Genomic DNA, 22,602 nt, shown 5'->3' with positions numbered 1-22,602 from the left:
GGTTTTTCCCTCCCAGATTGAGTCTTTTGTAAAGGTAAACTAGGCCATCTTTTACCTCTGTTCTTACCTAGTTTTTATTTACTGAATGGGTATTGCCTCAGACAAACTGAGGCCGTAAAGTCTCAGCTTAACTTAAAAAGACTATAGTCTTCCTTTACACCCTGGGTCAAGGCGAGTCATCCTAACCTATATCTTGCCTCTGGACTCTGATGACTCTGGGGGAGATAGTGAGGCTGATGATTAGCTCAGCCTCACTTAAATCCAAATGACTTGTAAATCATGACATCACCCTCTGGTATCATTAGTCCTCTTTGAGAACAAAGGATCAACAGTGTTACCAACCTTTCATGGACTTGTTTATTTATCTATAAAATGAAGGGGTTGGATCAGAGGCCTTCTGAGGCCCCTTCCAAATCTATCAGTGACGTTATATCAGAAGGTAGAGTTTTGTTCCCTGAGCAAACACAGTTAAGTCTTTTCTAATCATACATACCACTGTTTGGATCTTTGTAATATGCAATACTTTTAGCACTTCCTATAATCTTTGAAACCATGCTATTAATTCTGATGACTATTTTGCTCTTGATTGGAAGTTGTAACAAAACCTTGAAGTACGAGAAAAATTTCAAGAACTCTCATAACATTTAAGCCCCAGACTTTCTGTACTAAACTAGACCACTTGAGAGATAGAGAAGATTCTCCATCGGATATTTTACCTCTGAGCAACTGTTTAACAAATTGAATTAAATGTGTTTCTAACAGAGCTGAATCCTAAACCCAACACTGAAGAACGGCTTATTTATTTCAATAGTGCCTTTGACTTGTCCTACATAAGACCGTAATGTCCTCAATGGCAGCGACTGTATTGGTTTTCACCTTTGTTTTACGAGTGCAGTGCTAATTAGATAGTAGTATGCACTTGATAAATATGTGTTCAGTGAAAATGAAATCAGTTTCCCTGTAATGGGATAGAAATAATGATTGATGTTGATGATTATAAGATGAAGAATATGAGGGAGAATATGGTGAGGCAATCAATTAACTTCAATGTCAACCTGATTCTATATCCTTTCTAGTTCCATTGTTAACGCTCTAAGACAAAGCTTTCTTTTCCATCTCTGCCAAAAGTATTGCAAAGGACTCATAATAAGTATTATCTCCCACTATCTTCATTATAATCTATTTATCCATCTTTCATTGTATAGGGCTAAATCTCTCATTTGCTCAAAAACTTTCAGAAGCAAGGAAGCAAAGTACCTTCCAAAGTCTGGAGTCAACATATTTTCATCTTTATTATATGTTTTTCCTTTCCATCAGATTAGATTGCCTTGCCAACATGCTGTGAACTCCCCTGTCTCTATGCCTCTTCTCATACTATGCTCATTACCTGGAATGCCCTTTCCTTTTTCTCTCTTGAATGATTACCAGTTCTCTAAAGTCCAACTCAAATTCTACCCTGACTCCATTGCTTAGATCAAGAGTGGGGAACCTGAGGCCTTAAGGCCACATGTGACCTTCTAGGTCCTTGGGTGTGGTCTTTTGACCTAGTCCAAGTTTTACAAAATAGATACTTTTATTAAGGGGCCACATGAAGGCTCAAGGCTTCCCCAGGTTTCTCCCATGACTTAGATACCAATGACTTACTCCTTTGGATGTCAGACAGCACTTTCTGTAATATCATTACCATACAATATCACTGCCTAAGACTTTTCTTTTATGTGACTTATACCTTTTAATAGAGTGTGAGAGAAATTATTATTAAATAACTAATTGTTAATATTGGGGAGACACAGGATTTATCTCTCTCTGAAACCTTATTCTCTACTAGGCTAAACCAATATCTGAAAGACATTGCTGATAATAAGACTGGATTGACTTTCTCCTCAATATTGTTCAGAGCCTACTGAGGTGGGGAAAGTACATTGTGTTCTTGTGTCAGGTTTGAGTGGGAATAAATTATTTGATAAGATTGTGCTAGGATGAGCTTAGTTTGGAAGTAAAGGATATGATCAAAATCAAGACCCTAGTCTCTCATTAGAACAGGTTCATGTCATTATAATATTCACTCTCTCTCATTATTTATTAACCAATCATAGTCAATCACCACTCTCAGCGTCACTTATTCTTCCCAGGGCATATAAGTATTAAGTAGGTCCCATAAAAGGTCTTCGATATTCCAGAGTGTCACTGACCTCTTTTATTAATTATTGCTAACACGATTAATAAAATGATTAATTTCCCAGAAATTATGTCTCTCAAACTTTTCATACATCACAACTGAAAGTTACAGAATGACAGGAACTATGTTTTATTTTTAAAAATATCTTCTCCACTATTTTGTACTGGGCAATACATTTAAAAAAATGTTTATTAAATATATGTGAATTAATTACATTAAATTACATGACTAATTTCTTGTTCTTTCATTGTAATGACTGGTTATTTCGACAATTTGACCAGAGTTCATTGCTTGAGGTTGTCAGAAAAATATCACCTTTAATCCTTGCCCTTTAATTCATTTAAATGTTAATCTTTGTTCTTTGTGCCCTTCTAATGTTACTAACCTTTCCCAGGATGTTCCATGTATCTATCCTCAAAAATGACTGGTAGGGTATTCCAGTCTCCATCAATATCTAGGCATTCTGCTGGGAGGGGAGGCATGCTGGTAAAGTATTCAGAATTCCGGACATCCAAAGCAATCTGACTCTGTCTTTGGATCCTGAGAAATACAAAGACAGGAAAGAGGTAAACAATTATTCATGAAGCAATTTGCAGTTCACATATTGTTCTCCTTTCTGCAGTTCTTTGAGGTAAATAGTGAATATCTCATTATCTCTGTTTTACAGATGAGGTGACAAAAGTTCAGTTTTGTGAGGCCAACACTCATCTGTGATTTTGTTGATTTTGCAGTTGTACCAATGATGCCAACTGTCACCTATTCTTGTCTACCTCATCCTGTGTAACTCTCTTCCATGTCCCCTTATATGTTCTCCAAAGGAAATCCACTTTGTATATTAGGTCTTCCTTACTTTCTCTTGATTGGTAAAACTATCGTTGGAGTTGTCCATCTATCACTCTTCATTCTTACCTTGTGACCAGCCTATCTTTTCTTTCTGTTTCATGTTTCCTTAATGAAATCCTATATTCCCATCCTTTTAAAAAGTTTTCAATTAGCTATATACTGCTACTTTCAGAGCTTGGTGGTGGAGCTCACATGCACCATGAATTTCTTCAATGTCTTCTATGGAATATTCATTTTTAATTCTTCAATAATTATTGTATTCCATATCTCCCTGCCATATGACAAATTCATAGGCATTGTAGAATTTAGAGTCAGGAGAGAACTCAGAGGTCACAGGATGTAAACTTTTCAAATTATAGGAGAAATGAGGCCCAGAGAGGATGAGAGGTTTTCCCATGGTTCCAAAGAAGTGGCAGAGCCAGAATCTGAACCCAACTTCTGGCTCCAAGGTCAACAATCTTTGCACTATTTCATTGCTACAAATTGAGGTTTTCAGAGAATCGATTTGGAGGGAACATTAGAAGTAATTTAGACTAATCTCCCTTATTCATGAAAAGACCAAAAATGTAAGGCATTAGGCCAAAGTCACACAGAAAATAAATGGCAAAACTGGTATTCAAATCCAGGACCTCTGACTCCAAATCTAGGACTCTTTAAACTTGACCAAGATTATGTAGTGAGTGGTGGATCTGGACTTCAAATTCAGACTTCTGACTCCAAGTTAAGAGTTCTTCCCTGTATATCACATATCCGAAGCATAGGCTAAGTGGGTTTAATTGCCACCTCATCAGTTCTAGAGGGAAAATTCTGAAAGGTCTCTTTTGTTGCTTTGTGAATTTCAAAATCAACAATTCAATATATCTCCACTATATTAAAAATGCATCTTGTTCTGGTCTCCCTGACCACCCTTACCCTTCTAATTACAAATTCTAATTACATTTTAGGAGGAAATAAGAATGCAAAGGCAAACTTAGAAATGATGTATAAACCATTGCTAAGATCAAAGGAGCATAATTTATAAATTACATCATATATCAATTAAAATTCACATCCTAGTAATCAGTAGAAACCATCTAGGCACTGCTTGTCAAGATTTCCAGTCCTATGATATCTAAATTATAGATAAAATCTATCCTCCACAGTTCCTGACCAGCAGAATATCAAAAAGATGCTAATAATTTTGAGATGATGACATTGGAGTTTTACCTATAATTCTGAAATGATTTGGATATGTTAATCAAGTTACCAAAAGATAGCCCAGATAGTCCTTTTTTACCTTGTATCCTAGAAAAATGAGTCCTTCAACCTTTGCCCTCTGAGCAATTTTCCGTTTCCAAAAAGTCCATGCTGCTCAAGTGCTCCCAACTCTAATCCATGGTTATATGAGTGCTATTCTCCACCTCTTCCCTCACTATCCCATTCCCTATATCCATACCACATTCTGCTCTGTATTCTCACCACTTATCTCTGCGCATTATTAAAACTGTGATTTCTGCCCCATTTTCTCATGCCAATCATGGTCTTTCCTGGTAAGTACCCAAAAAACTGGGCATGTCTGCCCCATTTCATAATTTCATAAATTAAGTATCAATTCATCCAGCAAAGCAGGCCATTTTCTTTTTTTCATTTTTACTGAAATATGGAGTTTGTTTTGGGCAGCACTCAGATCCGCGGAACAAACTGATTCCCACATTAGGAAATGAATAGTCATGCCCTCATAATCCTGTTAATTCCTATCTTTTGCAACATATATAAAAATTATTTTCCCATTTAATTATTGGAAGGATTGGATATTGAAATGCATTTTCACAAGCAGGGCTATTTTTGTGCTTAATCATCCACACATTGTGTCTCTCAGTTAGATTTGTTAACAACTTCACTTCCCTTGTATGCAAATCTTTCTCTTTACCAATACTGGACTAGTTCCCTTTCCCTGAAAAATTATAATACTGTCTCCCACCTGCTTTCCGCCTCCCAACACACACATGATGTTCCTTTGCTGAAATGGCTCCCTCCCCCTAGAAGTCCTCTCTCCCCCCACTTCTCCCTGTCCAATTCCTACTCATCCTTCAAGGACCAGTTTCCACATATATAATTCTGATCTATTCTTCAAGATTCAGATCCAACTTTTCAATTCTTAACCATCCTTAAAGGCCAAGATAGGCCTGCATTATGTTTTAAGGCCCAACTCAAATGCTACTTTTTCCTGGAAGTTTGCCATGATTCTGGCCAGAAGTGATTCCTTTTTCCTTTGAATTGACAGAATTTTTTACCACTCTGATTGGACTTACATGCAACACCTTCCATTATATTTATTTATGTCCATATCTTAGCTCCATTACTATACTCTAAGCTCCTTAGATGGATTCTGAAACTGTGGTCATTCATTTCCACTTTCTTCCAGGCTTACGTCCTTTCCATCTTACCCCTCCCCATTTCTGGCTTTTAAGTATTACCTTTCCCCATTATAATATCCTTTAGAGTAAGGATTGACTTTTTTGCTTAAATTTTTATTCTAAGTACTTAGCACATTTTTTGTCATGTAGTAAATGCTTGAAAATCTTCTATCTAATCTACCTAGATATCATCTACCCATCCATCCATCCATCTATCTTCAGCCCTCTGCACTAATCCAGTGATATAATAAGAGATTTTTGGAAAATTATGCCTAGCTTTCTTGCTACCCCTTCTGACCTACTGCATACATATAGACTAGATATTACTTTTGGACTGAGAGAAGAAAAAAGACTCAATAAAATGAATGAAGGCAACATAGTATAATGGAAGGAGTAGTACACTGGGAATCAGAAGATCTGGGGTATTTTGATCACAGTGACTGGAAAGACTGCCTTCTGAGTAGATGTAAAAACAGGAAAGGACTCTAGTTCTCTAAGGTTATTTACATCTCAGAAGGTCAAGGTTCCATCATCATTCCCACTATTTTTTTTAACAGAGAAGAACATTCAGGATTTAAAAAAATAAGTAATTTGCCCAAAGTCATAGAGGTACTTAGTAGAAGAGTCAAGATTTGAACTAAAGTCCTCTGGCTCCCAAAAAAATATCCTTTCCACTATATCATGATGCTTTGCCTTCTCTAAACAAAGCCCATCAGTATCACTACTTTAACATTGCTTTCATATTTTTAAAGTATTTACGAAGTACTTATTATGTGTGGAATTAGAGGCAATAAAGACGAAAATAAAAGGTTGGCCTTAAAATTGGGAAATACTGGGTTAAAATTCTTCTGACATATTCTTTCTGGGTGATCCTTTGTCATTCACTTAAACACTCAATGGCCAAGACAAGTTTCTAAGACTAAGTTACAAGAGAGTTGGTGATCCGCATTCTTGTAAACAGTTTGAACATGGGACAGTTTCTATCTATATTAAATTTTGTATCTGAACAACCTAAAGTCTCTCCCCCAACCATTCCAGAAATAAAATAACAAAGTAGAGTTCTCTGCTCAGTGTTGGAGAGATAATTAAATTAAATTAAATCAGTCATTCTGCCTGTCCTCATGGTACTGATCATCTAACCACAGGACAGAAAAGATAAATCCATTTAGCATAAAATCACAGTGGTAGAATGTTGTAGCTAGAAGGGACCATAGAGAGGATTCATTCATTTTACAGGGGTAGAAACTGAGTCTGAGGAAAAGACCTCTCTATGCTCACATAGTGAATTCGTGTCTGAGCTGGAACTAAAACTCAGGACTCTTATTCTCAGTTTTTATATTATTGCCTCTGAATCTGACAAAAGATATTATTATTGTGGTTAGTATTCAAATGAAACTGCTTAAAATGCAGTGTGTACATAATACACACTTTTTGATCTGGCTTTGATCTGGTAAGTTGTTTTCCTTGCATCTTTCCCAGATACTCTCCAGAAAGAAAATGACATTATTATTCTTAGAAATCAAAACCTTAACACTAAAACATTGATAGCAGCAGTTTTTTTGTGTGTGTAATAGCCAAGCACTGGAAACCAAGTAGATGCATTTATTGGGGTATGCTGAACACACTGTGGTCCACGAATGTACTAGAATATTGCTCTATAAGAGGTGATTAATATGATGAGTAGAGAGAAGCATAGAAAGACCTATATGAACTGATACCAAGTTAAGCAAAGCCAGAAAAACAATACATACATTATAGTACAAAAATGTAAATGGAAAGAACCGCTACCCAAAAAAAAGATGAATGTGACACAATTTTAAAGCATAATCATAGATTGAAAGAAAAGGTGAGAAGACACTTTCTCACCATTCTTTTGCAGAGAGATGGGCCTTTTTTCAGTCTCTTCCAATCAGTTATGCTGATTTTTTTCCTCTCCTTTTTAATTTTTTTCTTTGAAAAATGGCATTTTCTTTATATTTAATGGCTCTCTGGGAGGGAGGAAAATTTGGAGAAACTATGTGGATATAAAAATATATAAATGAAACATTTTTAAAAAGATCAAAGTCTTGTACTATTAATTATTTCTTATTAATTACATGTCTTCCTGACTCAAATAAAATTCTAAATCATTTAAGGACAGAGTCTGCCCTTCATTTGAAAGCTTGGTTGCACACTGAATAGAGCACTGGACCTCAGACAGTTATTAGCTACATGGTCTTGGGCAAGTCAGTCAACTCCCACCTGCCTCAGTCTCCTCATCTGTAAAATGGATATGATAACAGCACCTGTCTCCAAGGGTTGTAGTGAGAATAAAATATAATTGCAATGATATTTGAAAGAGCTTGGAGACTATAAAAATGATAACTATTAGTAGTAGTATTAGTTATTATTCCTTTTTCGTTCTATCCCTTGTATCCAGCAAAATTCATTGAGAATTTCAATTAGAAGGGCCCTTAAGTAGCTGTTCATTCTGACCTCTACCCTCTTCCAAGCACAGCCACAGCAACGTACCCAATAAGTGATCATCTTATCTTTGACTGAAGTCTTCCAAAAGTACTTAATAACATTCTGTTCACAATGTCTTCAACTAATGCTGGAGAGCACACCACAAGTATTCAATGAAGATTTCTTGACTTGACTCAACCCTACCATTATTGGTAATTAACCATTGATTAGTTAACAAAAATTTCACCTTTATTCGTCTTTCCCATGATATTGTCCCAGATCCCTCTGGACCTTCCATGGGATTTTGTGTGAACTCTTCTGATGAATTCATCACGTGCTCATTCCTATTAAAGTTATTAGTAGGCATATAATGTATCTACTAGGCAAAAAGCTTCACAAGAGTGAGAATACCTTATCCAAACTTTCAATCCTCTCCCAAACAATCACTTTATTTTTTGCATGGTAGATAATTAATTTACACAATTGAACACAATTAGAAAATACCTATATAGCTCTTTGTAGACAACAAAGCACTTTATTCATATCCTTAAAAGGTAGGTTTTGAAAAAAAAAAAAAGTATTATTATCCCTAATTTAAAGAAGATATTAAATGTGAAGGGATTAGAATTTTTAATCAGTATTTTTCCAGTTCACCCATAAAATCATATCTACATGCATATATACCACTGCTGTATTTCAATTGTTCTAAACTACTGCCTGCTGCCTTACCTACCTGGTGCTGGAAATTCTATTTGCATGCAAATCTCCACTTTTACACGCAGAACTGAAGAGTTTGGTAAACTCAAGCTGCTATTCATGAATGCAAATAGGGTAATTATATACATCAATCATATGGAGAGCTATGTATACAATTAAGGTATATACAGAAGGTCATTACCAAAGGGAGTGCATTAGTCTTAGTTGGTATATTGAAAAGTCAGTTTAGTCGGAAGCAGAAACATATACTGTTTGAGTGTGAGCATGAGTGTGTGTGTGTGTGTGTGTGTGTGTCTGTGTGTGTGTGTGTGTGTCTGTGTGTTGGGGGAGGGGAATGAGCTAGTGATACATACAGAGCAGCTGAAGCTTTCCATCTTCAGAAGACTTGTCAGAGCACTTAGCCTGATAGTATAGCCTACTACTAGTGCTATAGTGTAGGAAGGCTGGGTAAAACTGACAAAGCACTGGGCCTGGAGTTAAGAAAACTGAGTTCAAATTCAGCCTCAGGCACTTACAAGCTATGCAACTCTGACAAGCCACTTAACTGTTAACTGTCTCAGTTTCCTCATCTGTAAAATGAACACCTATGGAACAGGGTTATTATGAAGATCAAATGAGATATTAAATTTCAAGCACTTAGCACAATGCCTGGTCCATGGTAGTCTTTCAGTAAATGAGTGTTATTTTGTTACCCTGTTACTTTTAAAAACCAGAGGAATCAAAAAATAACTTTAGGTGTAACTTTAGAAGTTATTGTGTCACGGCTACTTTGTGGTCAGGAGCAAATTTGACTTTAGTTTCTTTTTTGGTTTAAAAGTTCATTAAGGCTAAGTTCTGGGTATCTTATTTTCATGTATTTCATTTCATAGAAGGTGATATATTACCTATGTTTGCCTATCAGCACTGAGAAGAGGAGTTTCCACATGGGGAATCACAGAATCAAAGATATTGAATAGGAAAGGACTTTAAGAAGTCATTCAATCACCCTGACTCCTTCATTTTATAAATGAAATCTAGAGAAGTTAGGTAACTTTCTCAAAGTTAGTAAGTAGTAGTGGCAAGGATTTGAACCCAGGTCTTTGTACTTTAAATCCCATAATACTTCAGTATACTTTGTACTACAACATGGATCATGGGATAGAAGTGACAGGAAGTCTTGCTGACATTTGTCCTTTGTTCTAGAAGAGGACTATGACATCAGGAAGGTGACGCCATGACTAGCAAGTAAATATGATTTAATTGAGGCAGGGCTGTACAAAGTTACCAGTCTCACTATCTCCTCCAGAGCCATCTGAGTCCAGTGGCCAGATATATATCAAGACGACTGGAGAAGGCCCTGATGCAAACAGGTATGCAGACTTTGACATAAAAAAGAATTTCCTAACAATGATAACTGTCCTTTGTTATCTATTTTGAAGTAATAACTTCTGTGTCACTGAATATTTTTAAGCTGAGTCTGGGTGACCATTTGTCAGGGAAGTTATAGAGAGAGATCAATGCTTCAGGTGTTGAAGCAGACCTTTGAGATCCTTCTCAATTTCATATTCTATGATTACCAGAGGAATAATGTTGTGTTTTCTTGTTTATATGAACACTGTGTATCTTGCTAACATGAGAGCATATTTTCAATTACTTTTGTCACAATTTTTTTCTATTAAGTCATTCCAACCCTGGTGACACAAGTACAAGCACATTCATACACATATGCACACACATCCACTTAAATACTTATGTGTAAATGTCCTGAATGTCAAATGAATTGAATATAACATGTAAAGGCAAGATGCTTTACTAGGTAAACATCCTTTGTGGGTACATGGGTATTAACTTTTTGATTTTCCAAGCATGGAATTTAAGCCTAAAAAAAGTCATGTGTATATACGTGTGTGTGTGTGTGTGTGTGAGAGAGAGAGAGAGAGAGAGAGAGAGAGAGAGAGAGAGAGAGAGAGAGAGAGAGAGAGAGAGAGAGAGAGAGAGTCAGGGTTACAAAAATAGAGATGAAGGAACAGAGAGAGAAAGAGGCACACAGAGAGGCAGAAACTACGAGACAGAGAGAAGCAGAGTGAGGTGTACAGGGAGACAGAAAAAGAGAAAGAGGCAGAGAGAGACAAAGATAAAGACAGAAACATGAGGAAGAAGGAGAGAAGGAACAAGAAAAATAAAAAGAATGGGTGAGGAGGAAAAGGGAGAAAGAGAAACTGAGTATATGTACAAAGTGAAATTAATGTTTTAAATATCACTTGAGAGATTTAGTTTTAAATGACAGAGAAATTTCCATTTTTTCTAAATTGTATTTAGACAGATTTCATCTAAATTCACTTTTAGATGTGATTGAAACATACTGGAAAAGGAAAATAATAGAGGATTTTTTTCAGGAGCAAAATCAGATACGCATTTAAAAATGATCATCAATCTCTCACTGCATAAATTACTGAGAAAAGATGATATTCTTTATTGTCAGTTTCTTAGTTTGCAAACTGTGGTAGTGAAAGAGCCATGGGGTACACTTAAGGAGTCTGGAGCCATCTTCGTAATCTGATCCTACATGATAATGTGACCCTGTGCAAGCCCCATCACCTTTTTGGTCTCAGTTTTCCCATTTTTTTTTTAAATGAGAGAGCTGAACTATGTGAGAAATGATTAAGGTTTTTCAATAATAAGTGACATGATCAACTATCCATCTGTGTGGGCTACGATGTGACTTTTTTTTTTTTTTTTTTTTTTTTTTTTACAACTGGAGTTTAGTAACCAACTTGAAATCACTGGTGAAAAGAACTACTGTTTGAGAATAACTTCAGCTCCTACTTTCTCTTCAACTCACAGTCTTGGAAAGTCACCTACAGCATTTAGTAATAAAGTTCTTTGCCTATCATCAGGCAGCCAAGTTTATGTCACAGGTGGGACCTGAACCCAGGTCTTCCCACCTCCAGGTCCAGCTCTCTATCTGCTACACCAAGTTCCCACCCTTGTTATAATTACCATCACTAATCAATTTCAAGTTCGCTAAAATGATGCCTGGCAAATGTCAATTACACAGTAGTGGAAGAAGGCAGGTGGTTAGTCTCCCCTTGGGTACTAATTTATGTATGCACACCAATTAGACTTTTTTTAAACTGTTAAAAGTCTCAAGTGGGACATACCCAGCAATTAGATATGCTACATTTGGCAATAATTTTGCATTGTACAAGCGTGGAACCTAGATTATCTCTAATATCTCTTTGGGCTCTAATATTCCAGGTTCTGACATTAGGAGCTTAGATCTAGATCTTGAAGAGTAATCAGAGGTCATCTAATCTAACTCTCAATTGTACAAATGAAACACCTTAAACAAATGAGGTAACGTGTCCAAAGTTCCACTGGTAGTAAATGTCAGGTAAAGTTTCTGAACCTAAGTCCTACATAGAGGCAATGCCTTTTCCATTGTACTATGCCACCTCGCATTCTATATTCCAAGGTTTTTTCTCTGAGATAATAAAAAGAGGAGAAAAGGAAGAAAAATTGAGGGATAACAGGAAGAAAAAAGGAAGACAGTAGAAGATCCTTTATTTTTAGGGGGGGGGGTAAACATGGAAGGAGAGGAACACAGAGCACAGAATTTGGAACTCAAAACTTGAAAAAATATTAAAAATGTTTTTACATATAATTTTGGAGAAATAATATATTATTTTTAAAATATGACTTTACTGAGCAGTTAATTAATTAAATGTTCCTATTTGATTATTCATGTTGACTTGAGGAGTAAGATCAGTACTTATTAGAGAAGAAATGCATCTTTGAGAATTACCAATAGCCCAATTCCATTGTCCACACTATTCCTTGACCCACCCAACAACCTTGATGATGTTTCCCTTTTTTTTACCATATAAAAGAGGAGAAAAAAGGAGAGTCATTTGCATTCATAATTAGGGATCTTCTCAATTCTTAAGCTAAATTAGTTTAGCAAGACACAGAGTACTTTAGCACTTGTACACAGATAAATCTGCCCCAGTATTTGCTTCTAAATTGTTCTTTAAAGAACAGTGAGTATGATTCTAGGGAAGGGAAGAATTCTCTTTGATTCAGTTCTATCGAATTATTCTCAATTTGATAAATATGTTTGCTTTATATGCCACCCACTCAGTTTCCTCCTGTGAAATGTTTGTTTGAATCTTTCCTGGAAAGGAAAGAAAGACTGAATACATGGAGGAGGGAGGACAAACTCAGATCTTCCATAGTAAGATATGAAAAAACAAATGTCCTTGAATAATTAAAACTTCACCTCCTTTGGATGAACCTAGTTAGGCTTTCAACATTTTTACTTTGGACTATTTTATTAACTGCCTTACCAAACTCCTTGTCTCCAGTCTCTGCATCCTTCATCCTGTCATGCATACAGTTCCTAACCTATAATAGCTCTGTTTGTCTCCTTCAAATCGATAAATGTGTAAACATATGATTCTGACATTCATAACTCTCTCCAGTTTAGATTCAATCTACCATTTGAAATTTATCTCATCTTACTTGTGCTTATATTTTCCTGAACTAGAAAATTCACCATTAAGTCCCTTATTTTAGAGTCTTCGACTATACCCTTGAAATCACATGTAATTCTCTTTCTCAGTATCTGCATCTAATAAATCATTGGTGTGCTTGCTAATAGGTAGTGATTCAGGAAAAAACATCAGCTTTTGTTGATTTCTGAGGTGAAAATTTTCACACTGAAGATTTAATAATTAGTTCTCATGGGGTAGTTTGAACTGGACCCAGTACACCCTTGACAAGTCATCTCTTTCATGAAACCTCTGATTTCCGTCTTCAGGCAAAAAGAATGTACTCTACATCTACTTCTTTCACAATAGTCTATGGTTTTCTTTTGCACCTATATTGTTCTAATCTGTACCATCATTGTGTGCACACATGTCTTCTCTCCTGTGCCAGGTTATAATCTCCTTGAAGGCAAGAGCTATCCTTTATTTTATGAAGCTATGCTCCCTCAGTGTGTAAGGCATGATAAAACATGCAGCAGAATATTGATATAAGTGTTTCAGATGAATTAGTAAATGAATATAAATATATGTGAATATGAATATAAATCTACGCATGTATATATAAATATACAAGTATAAGTGAATATAAATATGTATATATGTTTATATATAATCTTATATATTACATGTAATCTGTTACATACTATTTATATTTATTATATATTATATATATATATACAATTTATGTACATACATGTGTCCCTATACATGCACTCAGAAATACATGTGTTTATACTTAAGGTATATACACACGTATATAGATATATACACATACATGTGTATACATATGTACATCCCCCATATATATATATATACACACATATGTATGTGTGTGTGTGTGTGTGTAATTTGAGGGCATAAAATTACTTACACACTTTCCTGAAATGTCAAGACAGAAAGTTTTTGATGTTCCACATAGAAGAAAGCCTCTGAAAATCTTCTGACCTAGGAAAGAAAATGATCAACCATTTTAAACCTAGGAATTCTCCCAAAGTGGACATTTTGGTTGGCTAAATCTGATCATGTGACTTATTATTGATCATGTAAATGTCCCCAATCAATCATTTATGTTGATTTGAGGAATAACTTCAGTACTTAGCAGAGAAGAAATATATCTTTGGAAATCACCAATATCCCTATTTTGTTCTCTGCTCATGTCAGCCTGGGTGATGTGGTGATATTTGCTTTTTTTTTTTTCTTTATATACAGAGAAATATCCCTGTACCAAGATTTATGAAATAGGGGTCCCATCTCTAATGTTGGCTCACTGTGTTATCCTTAGCTTTCCTTCTCTGGACTTCAGTTCCTTCCTTTGATAAATCAGATTGCTGACTCAGCTGAAGTCTGAGATTCCTGGCAGCTCTAAAGTTCTATGCTTTATGCTCCAAGAGGCATTCTCTTCCTTGGGAGTGGAGGGAAGCAGAGACCCTCTTTAAGAATCTAATACACACAGTTATATTGTGAATATATGCCTCTGTGATCTCCTTTCTGAGGAGCAAACTGAGGTTGCAAGCATGGTCTTTCTCCAGAGCAGTGCTTCTTTCTGCACATTTGATTATTGTCTGTTTTTCTTCTATCTCTCTTCCTCATGGGTTTGGGGTGTTGGAGCAGTCTTTATTTATTAACCACATATCACTCAATTCCTTTGGGATCTAGGAACAATGGTTATTTATAACCAATCTCCAATCTATTTTAGGTGCTAAAATATTACAAAGAAAAAAGACTTCTTTGAACTATTTTAAGGCAAAGAGAAGATCAAAGAATGGTAAAGATGGAGTAGATGGCTTAGTGATTTTAAAAGGCTTGACTATTTCAGTTTTGTGTATGAAGTAAAATAATTGGAAACAAAATTAATTTAAATGTTTAACAAGAAATTGAAATCAATGATAATGAAGAGATAGTAAAGAGACCATCTCCCTTCCCTCAATGAGTTTAAGCAATTAGGCCTACACAAGCTATAGCTCAGGGTACTGAGAGAACCAGTGGATATGATTATTTAACCACTATCTAAAACCTTCAAAAACTCCTGGAAAATAGGAAAACTGCCATGTAACTGAAGAAAAAAAAGGAGTTGTTCTTGACCATAGCTATAAATGAGACAGAATAAATGTATGCCAGGAAAGCTTTAGAATCCTTAGAAGTAGAGCCAAGATGACAGAGTAAAGCCAGCAAGTTTACCAAAGTTTCTTAAAACATCTTCTCTACAACTAAAAAAAAAGCATCAAACCAAATTTTATGAGAAAACCAATCAGAAGTTACAGTTACTGTAATCACAGTGCAGTTTAGGAAGACAGAAAGAGAAGTGTGCAGACACTGAAGTAGGTGTTGGTCATGAATGTGGTGTCTCATTTTACTGATAGGTATTTGAAACCCAGAAAAGTAAACTGACTTGCCCAAGGTCCCAGAGGTAATAAACAATAAAGTCAGGATTCAAAATCTGCATTCTGACTTTTAAATTATTGCTCAATGTTATAACACACTCCTTCTGACGTCCAAATAGTCCTGTTATCAAAAAAGGCTAATGTTTTGCCTATAATATCCTATTTCCTTTCTAAAATGAAATTCCCCAATTGTATTTCACATACTGGTACCAATGGATTTGAGAGAGACCAATTCAATGTGTCTCTTTTCATCTTCTAGGACCTAAAGAATACTGGTGGATACATGGAATGCATTCACAAAGCTATTTTCTCTCCTTACCCTTAGAGCATGGTGCTCCTTGTTGAGATATGTTGTAACTTCAGGGTTCAGTGACACCACTTCCAGGAACTGAGTCCATAGTTCCAAGAGGTGGGAGCAAAGCCAAGTGAGATCCTTACTTATCTGCTCTGCTATCTTCTCTGGATTGTTCATCAGCTGGGGGGAAAGGAATCATAAGTCAAGACATCAAATCCTACTGGTCCCAACTTTGCCATGAAGTTCTCTCTAATTGGATCCTTAACTAATTTCTCCAAAAAACAAAAACAAACTAAACCATCAAAGACCTTTATTTCTTTATTTCACAAAGATTGCTATCGTGAAAGAGCCCTAATTTTAGGAGTCACAGTTTATAAGATTTAGATGGCATTATGTAGAGGTGAGGGTAACCTCACTAAGTCCAGTCCCTCCATTTAACAAAAGAGGATGCTGAGCTAAAGGAAAAATTAATCACTTGGGATCTAGAATTTGAAAGGACACCATAGGCCATGTCATACCATATTCTAATTTGAGAAGTGAGGAAGCAGTGGTCCAGCAAGATTAAGTGATTTGGCTAACATCACACAGGTAGTAAATTATTACATGAAGACTGAAACCCAGGTCCCCTAATTCTATCTCCAGCCATTTTTTTTTCCATTTGAATGTAATGCCCAGGAGGGCAGAATCTGTTTTACTTATATTCTGTCTTTATATTTCCAAGTCAGTACATGTGCTTTAGTTGGCCACATAGCTCAGGTTAAAGCAAATGCCTGAGTTTGAGATTTCTAGAAAATTTCTAGAAAATATCATTTCTTAGGAAATGATATAATCCTGAACTTTATTGTTATGTTATGCAGCGCACAAGCAAACCAATCATATATGTACATGCTACAGCAATATAAGCAGACAGAGGCTTGGTCCCACATACAAGAAACTCATCCCAGTTCCGGGGAGAAGGAGCCATGTTGGGGAGGGAAGTTTCAATTTAAAGTTGGAGTTCAGGTGAGATTACATACCCTAAAAATGGGTGTGGTAATCATAGTCAGATATATGAGGGGGCATTCCTAATCAGACCCAGAGCTGGTAGAAAAATTAGCAAGTTACCATACTGACACAAGGTTTGGATGAAACTCTGGTAGGGGGAGTTTCATTATTGAGGCCAAACACTGGTGGGACAATTAATGAACCCAGAGTAAGGAAAAAGACTCATAGCCCCTGTAGTAGTCAAGAGATCATCCCATCAAACAACTGGCAGCCTCATCTGTCTGACACAGAATTAACAGTGGAAAAATATAACTGCTATTTTTTCCTATGTGATTCTATGGGCATGAGGACTATTTAGCTTAAATGACTCCTTATAATATGGCAACAGACTATAATTAAACAATAACATCAACCAATAAAAGTTTACAATTTTCACAACCTTACAAAATGCCTTACAACTAGTAAGGGCTTGGTAAATGTTTGTTAGATTGTGTCACATTCTTCCAATTCTTGTCTGCATAGGAATCCACCTTTCAGCAAACCCAACAAAGGATAACACAGCTTCTGCTTGAGTATCTGAAGGGATAGCCAACTAAACAGCCTCAAAATAATATTTACTACATTCATTATGTCAGGCAAATCTTTTCGTATCTGAGTCTCAGTTTTCCAATTTGTAAAATGGATGGAGTTAGAAGCAGGTGATCTCTAAGGTTTCTGCCAGTTTCACAGTTGATGAGGGAACAGTAGCAACACAATTAACAAAGTATGCAGACTCTTTGACCCAGAGATACTTAAACAAAATCTATACAACAAAGAGATCAAATTAAGATGGAAAAGATCAGTAAGGACAGAGATATTTATAATAACTCTTTCATGGTGGTAAAGAATTAAAATCTAATGTGTTCATTAATTGAGAAATGGCTGAACAAGTTATCATGTGTGAATGTGATGGAATGGTATTGCACTATAAGAAATTGTGAGAGTTTCAGAGAAACTTGTGAAGATATGTATAGACTAATGTACAGTAAAGTGACTGGAACCAGAATATTTTACACAATAACAGCAATATTATAAAGTCAGACAATTGTGAAAACTTAGGAACTCTGATCAACAAATAACCAAACACAATTTCAGTAAATCACTAAAGAATTCAGTGCAGTTTCAGCATATTTTTAAAATTATCTTGGGGGCATGGTCAATATGGAAATTTGCTTGACTATTCATATATTTAATATGATTTTGTTTTTCTTTCACAAGTGGTAAGGACAAAAATTTTGGTACTGAGAGCTAAATTAACAAATAAAATATCTGTGGTCAATATATAGTGGAAAGGACATTGGTTTTCTATTCTGAAGACTCAGATTAGAATCATAGGTCAATTACTGGTGTAATTTACTAGTGTAATTTACTTTTTTAAAGTAAATCATTTCATCTCTCTAAGCTTTAGTTTCCTCATCTGGAAAATGAAAGGGTTAGATTTGATGGCCTCTAGGACCCTTCCTTCTAGAGTCTAGAGTTTATATATCCTGGTTTTATTAGTAAATGTGTCACCTTGGATAAAAAATACCTTTCCTTACAGGGTCTTGGTTTCCTTTGTCTGTAAAGTAAGAGCAATTATGTCTGCACAGTCTATCTTAAAGGTATGAGGAAAGAATTTCAAAGCCTGTAAAGTGCTAGAGAAAGAATTTGGCTTTTTTTTTTTAACCAAACATATGGTTTCCTTTTCATGGAAAAATTTTCCATAAAGAAACTCCTATCAATGCAGATCAGCAGGACGCTTTTGCAGCTACCAATATTTGAGCATTACCTGGGGCATTGAGAGATCAAGTGATTTGACCAAGTCACACAGCAATTTATGCCAGAGGTAAGATTTGAACTCAGATCTTCTTGACTTAAGTGGGCTTTCTATCAACTACAGGACGCTGCCTACCTCTCAGAACAGAAATGAGTTCCTCTTACCATTATCACTCTTGTCTCCACTTGCTGTAATCTAATAGCTTCATTTACATTACACTTTTTCCCAGTAAGATTCTTAGTTATAACTATATGACGATGATTAACTAGAACTTAGTTGTAGTTATATGTAATATTTCTCTTCCCCTCCCTCCCTCTGATTGGAAAAAGTGGACCTGGATCTTAAAGACCTCCTCCCAGATCCTTTCAGGGTAACCATCTCGTCATGTTCTATATGGCTGCACTCCTCTGGATTTTGTCATGGCCCTTCACATGTAATCTCGCCCCACTTTCAGTTGTCCAAGAGATTGTGAGCTCCCTGAGGGCAGAGATTGTCCTTTGACTTTCTTTGCATCCTACTGCTTAGGACAACGTTTGGCATACAGTAGGGGCTTAATATTTATTGACTGACTAACTTGTGGTCTCCACAGATTCTAGTGTGTTCATCCTTTGTTGCCAAAGAAGACCATGCCATCAGAGAAATAATGACATGACTTGCACTTGACTTTGTTTTGAGGGAGGGAGGGCTGTGCAGGTCACCAGCCTCACTTTTCCTCTAGAGCCATCTGAATCCAGTGACCAGATATTCATCAGGATGACTGGAGATGACTCAGGATGAGGCAACTGGGGTTAAGTGACTTGCCCAATGTCACACAGCTAGTGAGGGTCAGGTGTCTGAAGTGAGATTTGAACTCAGGTCCTCCTGACTCCTGCACTGGTACTCTATCCACTGCATCACCTAGCTGCCCAACAGATTCTAGTAAGGAATGGGCAAAGCACAAAGTTACCATAAAACAATGACTGGGTGACTTGAGAACTCGCAACAGTGAGAACTTTTCAAGAATGTGGATAAAGGCTGTTTTCTAAGGTAGTGAGTTCCCTGTCAATGAAAGAATTCAAATCAAGACAGAGTAACTGCTATTTGTCAGGGATGATGATTAAGTGATTGTTGCTTCAGCTGGGGGTGGGAGTAGGATCAAATACATGATGTACAAGATCTTTGACACCACTAAGATTCTGCGAGACTGTAAATGCAGAAACACTTCTAAGTTTCCTGAATTTTCCTTAATGCACCCAGGAATCCTATCTTTTGTTTCTGGGGAGGCTACACTCTTATTTCCCAATAGCAAAGAGTGCCTGTTCTTTCTGAGATATTTTTATTTTTCAGTCTGCTGGTAACTCCACATTTTTTCCCCTTTATAAGTTAACTTTGGCTGTGAGGAGAAGGACTTAAGACTCAAGGGAGGTATTTCAATAAACTACCCATAAATCTGCCCAGAACACCATTGTGGACTTTTATGTGTTTATAAAAATGCCCTTAAATAATCATAAAAGATTTATTTTTTTCTATTTTGGAAAGATAAAGTGAGCCTTGGGGGGGGTTTTCATTTATTTCTTGCTCAACATCAGCCACTAGGTGGTACTATTTTACCTACCTGCCGCTTATGTGATTACTTTCTGGTATGGGGTAGGGGAGACACTTCTACCTTGGCTGCACAACTGGCTCCTCTACTGCAAGGTGATGTTTGTGATGAGCGGCTAATTCACTCCACCTCTATCCCAACTTTACCCTCCAACAACTCCTTTCCCAGGAATCCTGCCTGACCCAACTTTCCTCTTCCAGTGACAAAGGAATGGAGCTGATCTCTGTTAGGTTTTCCCCTTACAAAACAAAGTCAACTACCGGAGAGTCACCCAAATCTTCTGAACAATTTCCTACAGGCTGGGTTTTCCCTGTCTGAATGAAAGCCATGTTTAGCCTTTTCTTTTAAAGAAAATCAATTTTATAAACTTTATTGCATGGAATGTTTTGACTAGAAGTATAGGACCAAAGTTTCAGAGTTGAATGGGAACCTTTGAAACCACATATTCCAAAACACATCATTTAATAAGGAAATGGAAGCTCAGGGACCCTTGCTGATGGCCACGGTGGGAATAATTACCAGAGACAAGATTAGAATCAAAAACTCTTGACTCTAAATCTAGAGCCATGTGCTACTGGGCAAGTTGCTTGACCTCTCTCAAACTCACTTTTACCCTCTGTAAAATGGGGGATAAGAATAGTACCTACCACTCAAGGTTGTTGTAAAGATTAAACAAGAAAACATATATATTTGATTTGCAAATCGTAAAGTTCTGGGTAAATGCTGGGTTTTAAATAAGCAATTTTAGAGATTATTTACAGGGATCATTTGTCAGAGAATGAAACTAGGACCCAGAAAGGGTATCCATTTTAGGATTCTCAACGTCTCCTTCAGTATTGCACCCTAATAACTGACCTTCCCAGTTAAAACCCTCCCCAATCCAAGCACACTGCAGTCTCCAGGCATCTAACTGACAGGGATTGAATTATAAAGTGAACTCTTGTTTTCTTCCTACTCTCATTTGTTTATTTTCCTTGTTGGACAAAGAAAGCCCTTTCATCTCGGAGTATCTGATTTCATCCTTGGAGATGACACTGCTGGATGCAGCAGGAAATACCCTCAGTTTGTGGGAGCTGTCACAGAATTATTCATGTGTCAGTCACTGCCTTTGGAAGTTCAGATGCATTGAATTGGAAGGCTAAGCATTGAATTGGAAGGCTATTGTGTGTTTTAAATCGCTCAGGCTAAAAGCATTTCCAATTTCTAGAGATCAAAACATTGTAAGCAGCTTCTTTTGAATGAAACTGAGTTGTTCCTACTGGCCCAAATGCTGTAGGTATTTGCATGATCTTTTATTTTAAAGTCAAGTTAAGTGCTTATAATGGTGACACAGTGGGGTTTCCAATGTTTGGGACTCAAAATATCAATTCTAAGGATAAAAGTAAGGGCAATAAAACAGGAAATTTAAAAAAAGAGGAAGGTTTTGTTTAATTATATTTTAGCATTATGATCACTATAAATCAATAGTAATACAATTAATAATTAGCATTTCATGTAACTCTTTAAGGCATGAAAACCATTTTACATTTGCTCTCTCCTTTAATCCACGCAACTCTGTGAAATATGTACTATGATTATCCTCACTCAAACTGAAGCAGACAACGGTTAAGTGACTTGCTCAGAATCACACAGTAAGTATCTGAGGGTGGCTTTGAATTCAGATATTCCTGACTCCAAATCCAGCACTTAGTAGTGCAATTTGGAAGCCAAAAGAGCCAATGAGATTTCAGGGTGTACATCTCTTCGATAGTCATAGTGTACACCACCATGGTCAGATAATATTTGGAATACTATATTTATATCCAAACTGTACATTTTAGGGAAGGTAGCAGCAGATTACACCATATCCAGAAGAAGGCTACAAGAATGGTGAAAGACTTGGAGAGTATGTCATATCATTACTGATTTAAGAACTAGGGGCAGTCTGAAAAAGAAAAACCTCAAGGAACATATTATAGCTGTGTTCAGTTATCTGAAGCGTTGGCATTTGTAACAGGGATTAAATTTATTCTAATTACCCTCAGAGAGCAAAACCAACAGGCTTGATAGGAAGGATTTTTTTTTTTCCCTAATGGTTACAATTATTCAAAATGGAATGGGCTGCATTAGGAGGCAGTAGGGTTCCCCCTTGCTTGGTGTCAAGTCAACAAACATTTATTCATTTATTAAGCACATACTATGTGTCAGGACCCTCTGCTACATACTGAAGATTTAAAAAAAGGAAAATCAATATGCATGCATATATTGCATATTATATTATATATAATATTATATATATTATACACACATATTTTTATGTATGTTTCATATGTGTATAAGTATATATACGTTTGTTTACCCACACAATACACCCCTGGCCTCAAGAAGTTCACAGTCTAATGGACTGATGACCATTAGGTTGCAGAGGAAGTTCTTGTTCAGGTATGGGCTGAACTTTACAGCCTCTGAGAATAGAGTTG

General features: G+C 36.4%; 1 protein-coding gene across 2 annotated transcripts in view; it reads right to left on the bottom strand.

The window, feature by feature from the left end:
- Positions 1-22,602, bottom strand: part of FAM135B (family with sequence similarity 135 member B) — a 441,077-nt gene that overhangs the window by 27,531 nt on the left and 390,944 nt on the right. For both annotated transcript variants that reach the window (XM_072602991.1, XM_072602990.1), the window contains exons 10-12: positions 15,807-15,962; positions 13,978-14,051; positions 2,565-2,719 (exon numbers count right to left, since the gene is read on the bottom strand). In XM_072602991.1, coding sequence (XP_072459092.1) covers positions 2,565-2,719; positions 13,978-14,051; positions 15,807-15,962 — 385 coding nt within the window. The remainder of the gene's footprint in view (positions 1-2,564; positions 2,720-13,977; positions 14,052-15,806; positions 15,963-22,602) is intronic.

Source organism: Notamacropus eugenii, chromosome 4 (assembly GCF_028372415.1).
Source record: "Notamacropus eugenii isolate mMacEug1 chromosome 4, mMacEug1.pri_v2, whole genome shotgun sequence".
Classification (NCBI taxonomy): domain Eukaryota; kingdom Metazoa; phylum Chordata; class Mammalia; order Diprotodontia; family Macropodidae; genus Notamacropus; species Notamacropus eugenii.
The sequence above is the reverse complement of the archived record's forward strand: the minus strand, read 5'-3'. Positions and strand labels throughout refer to the sequence as shown.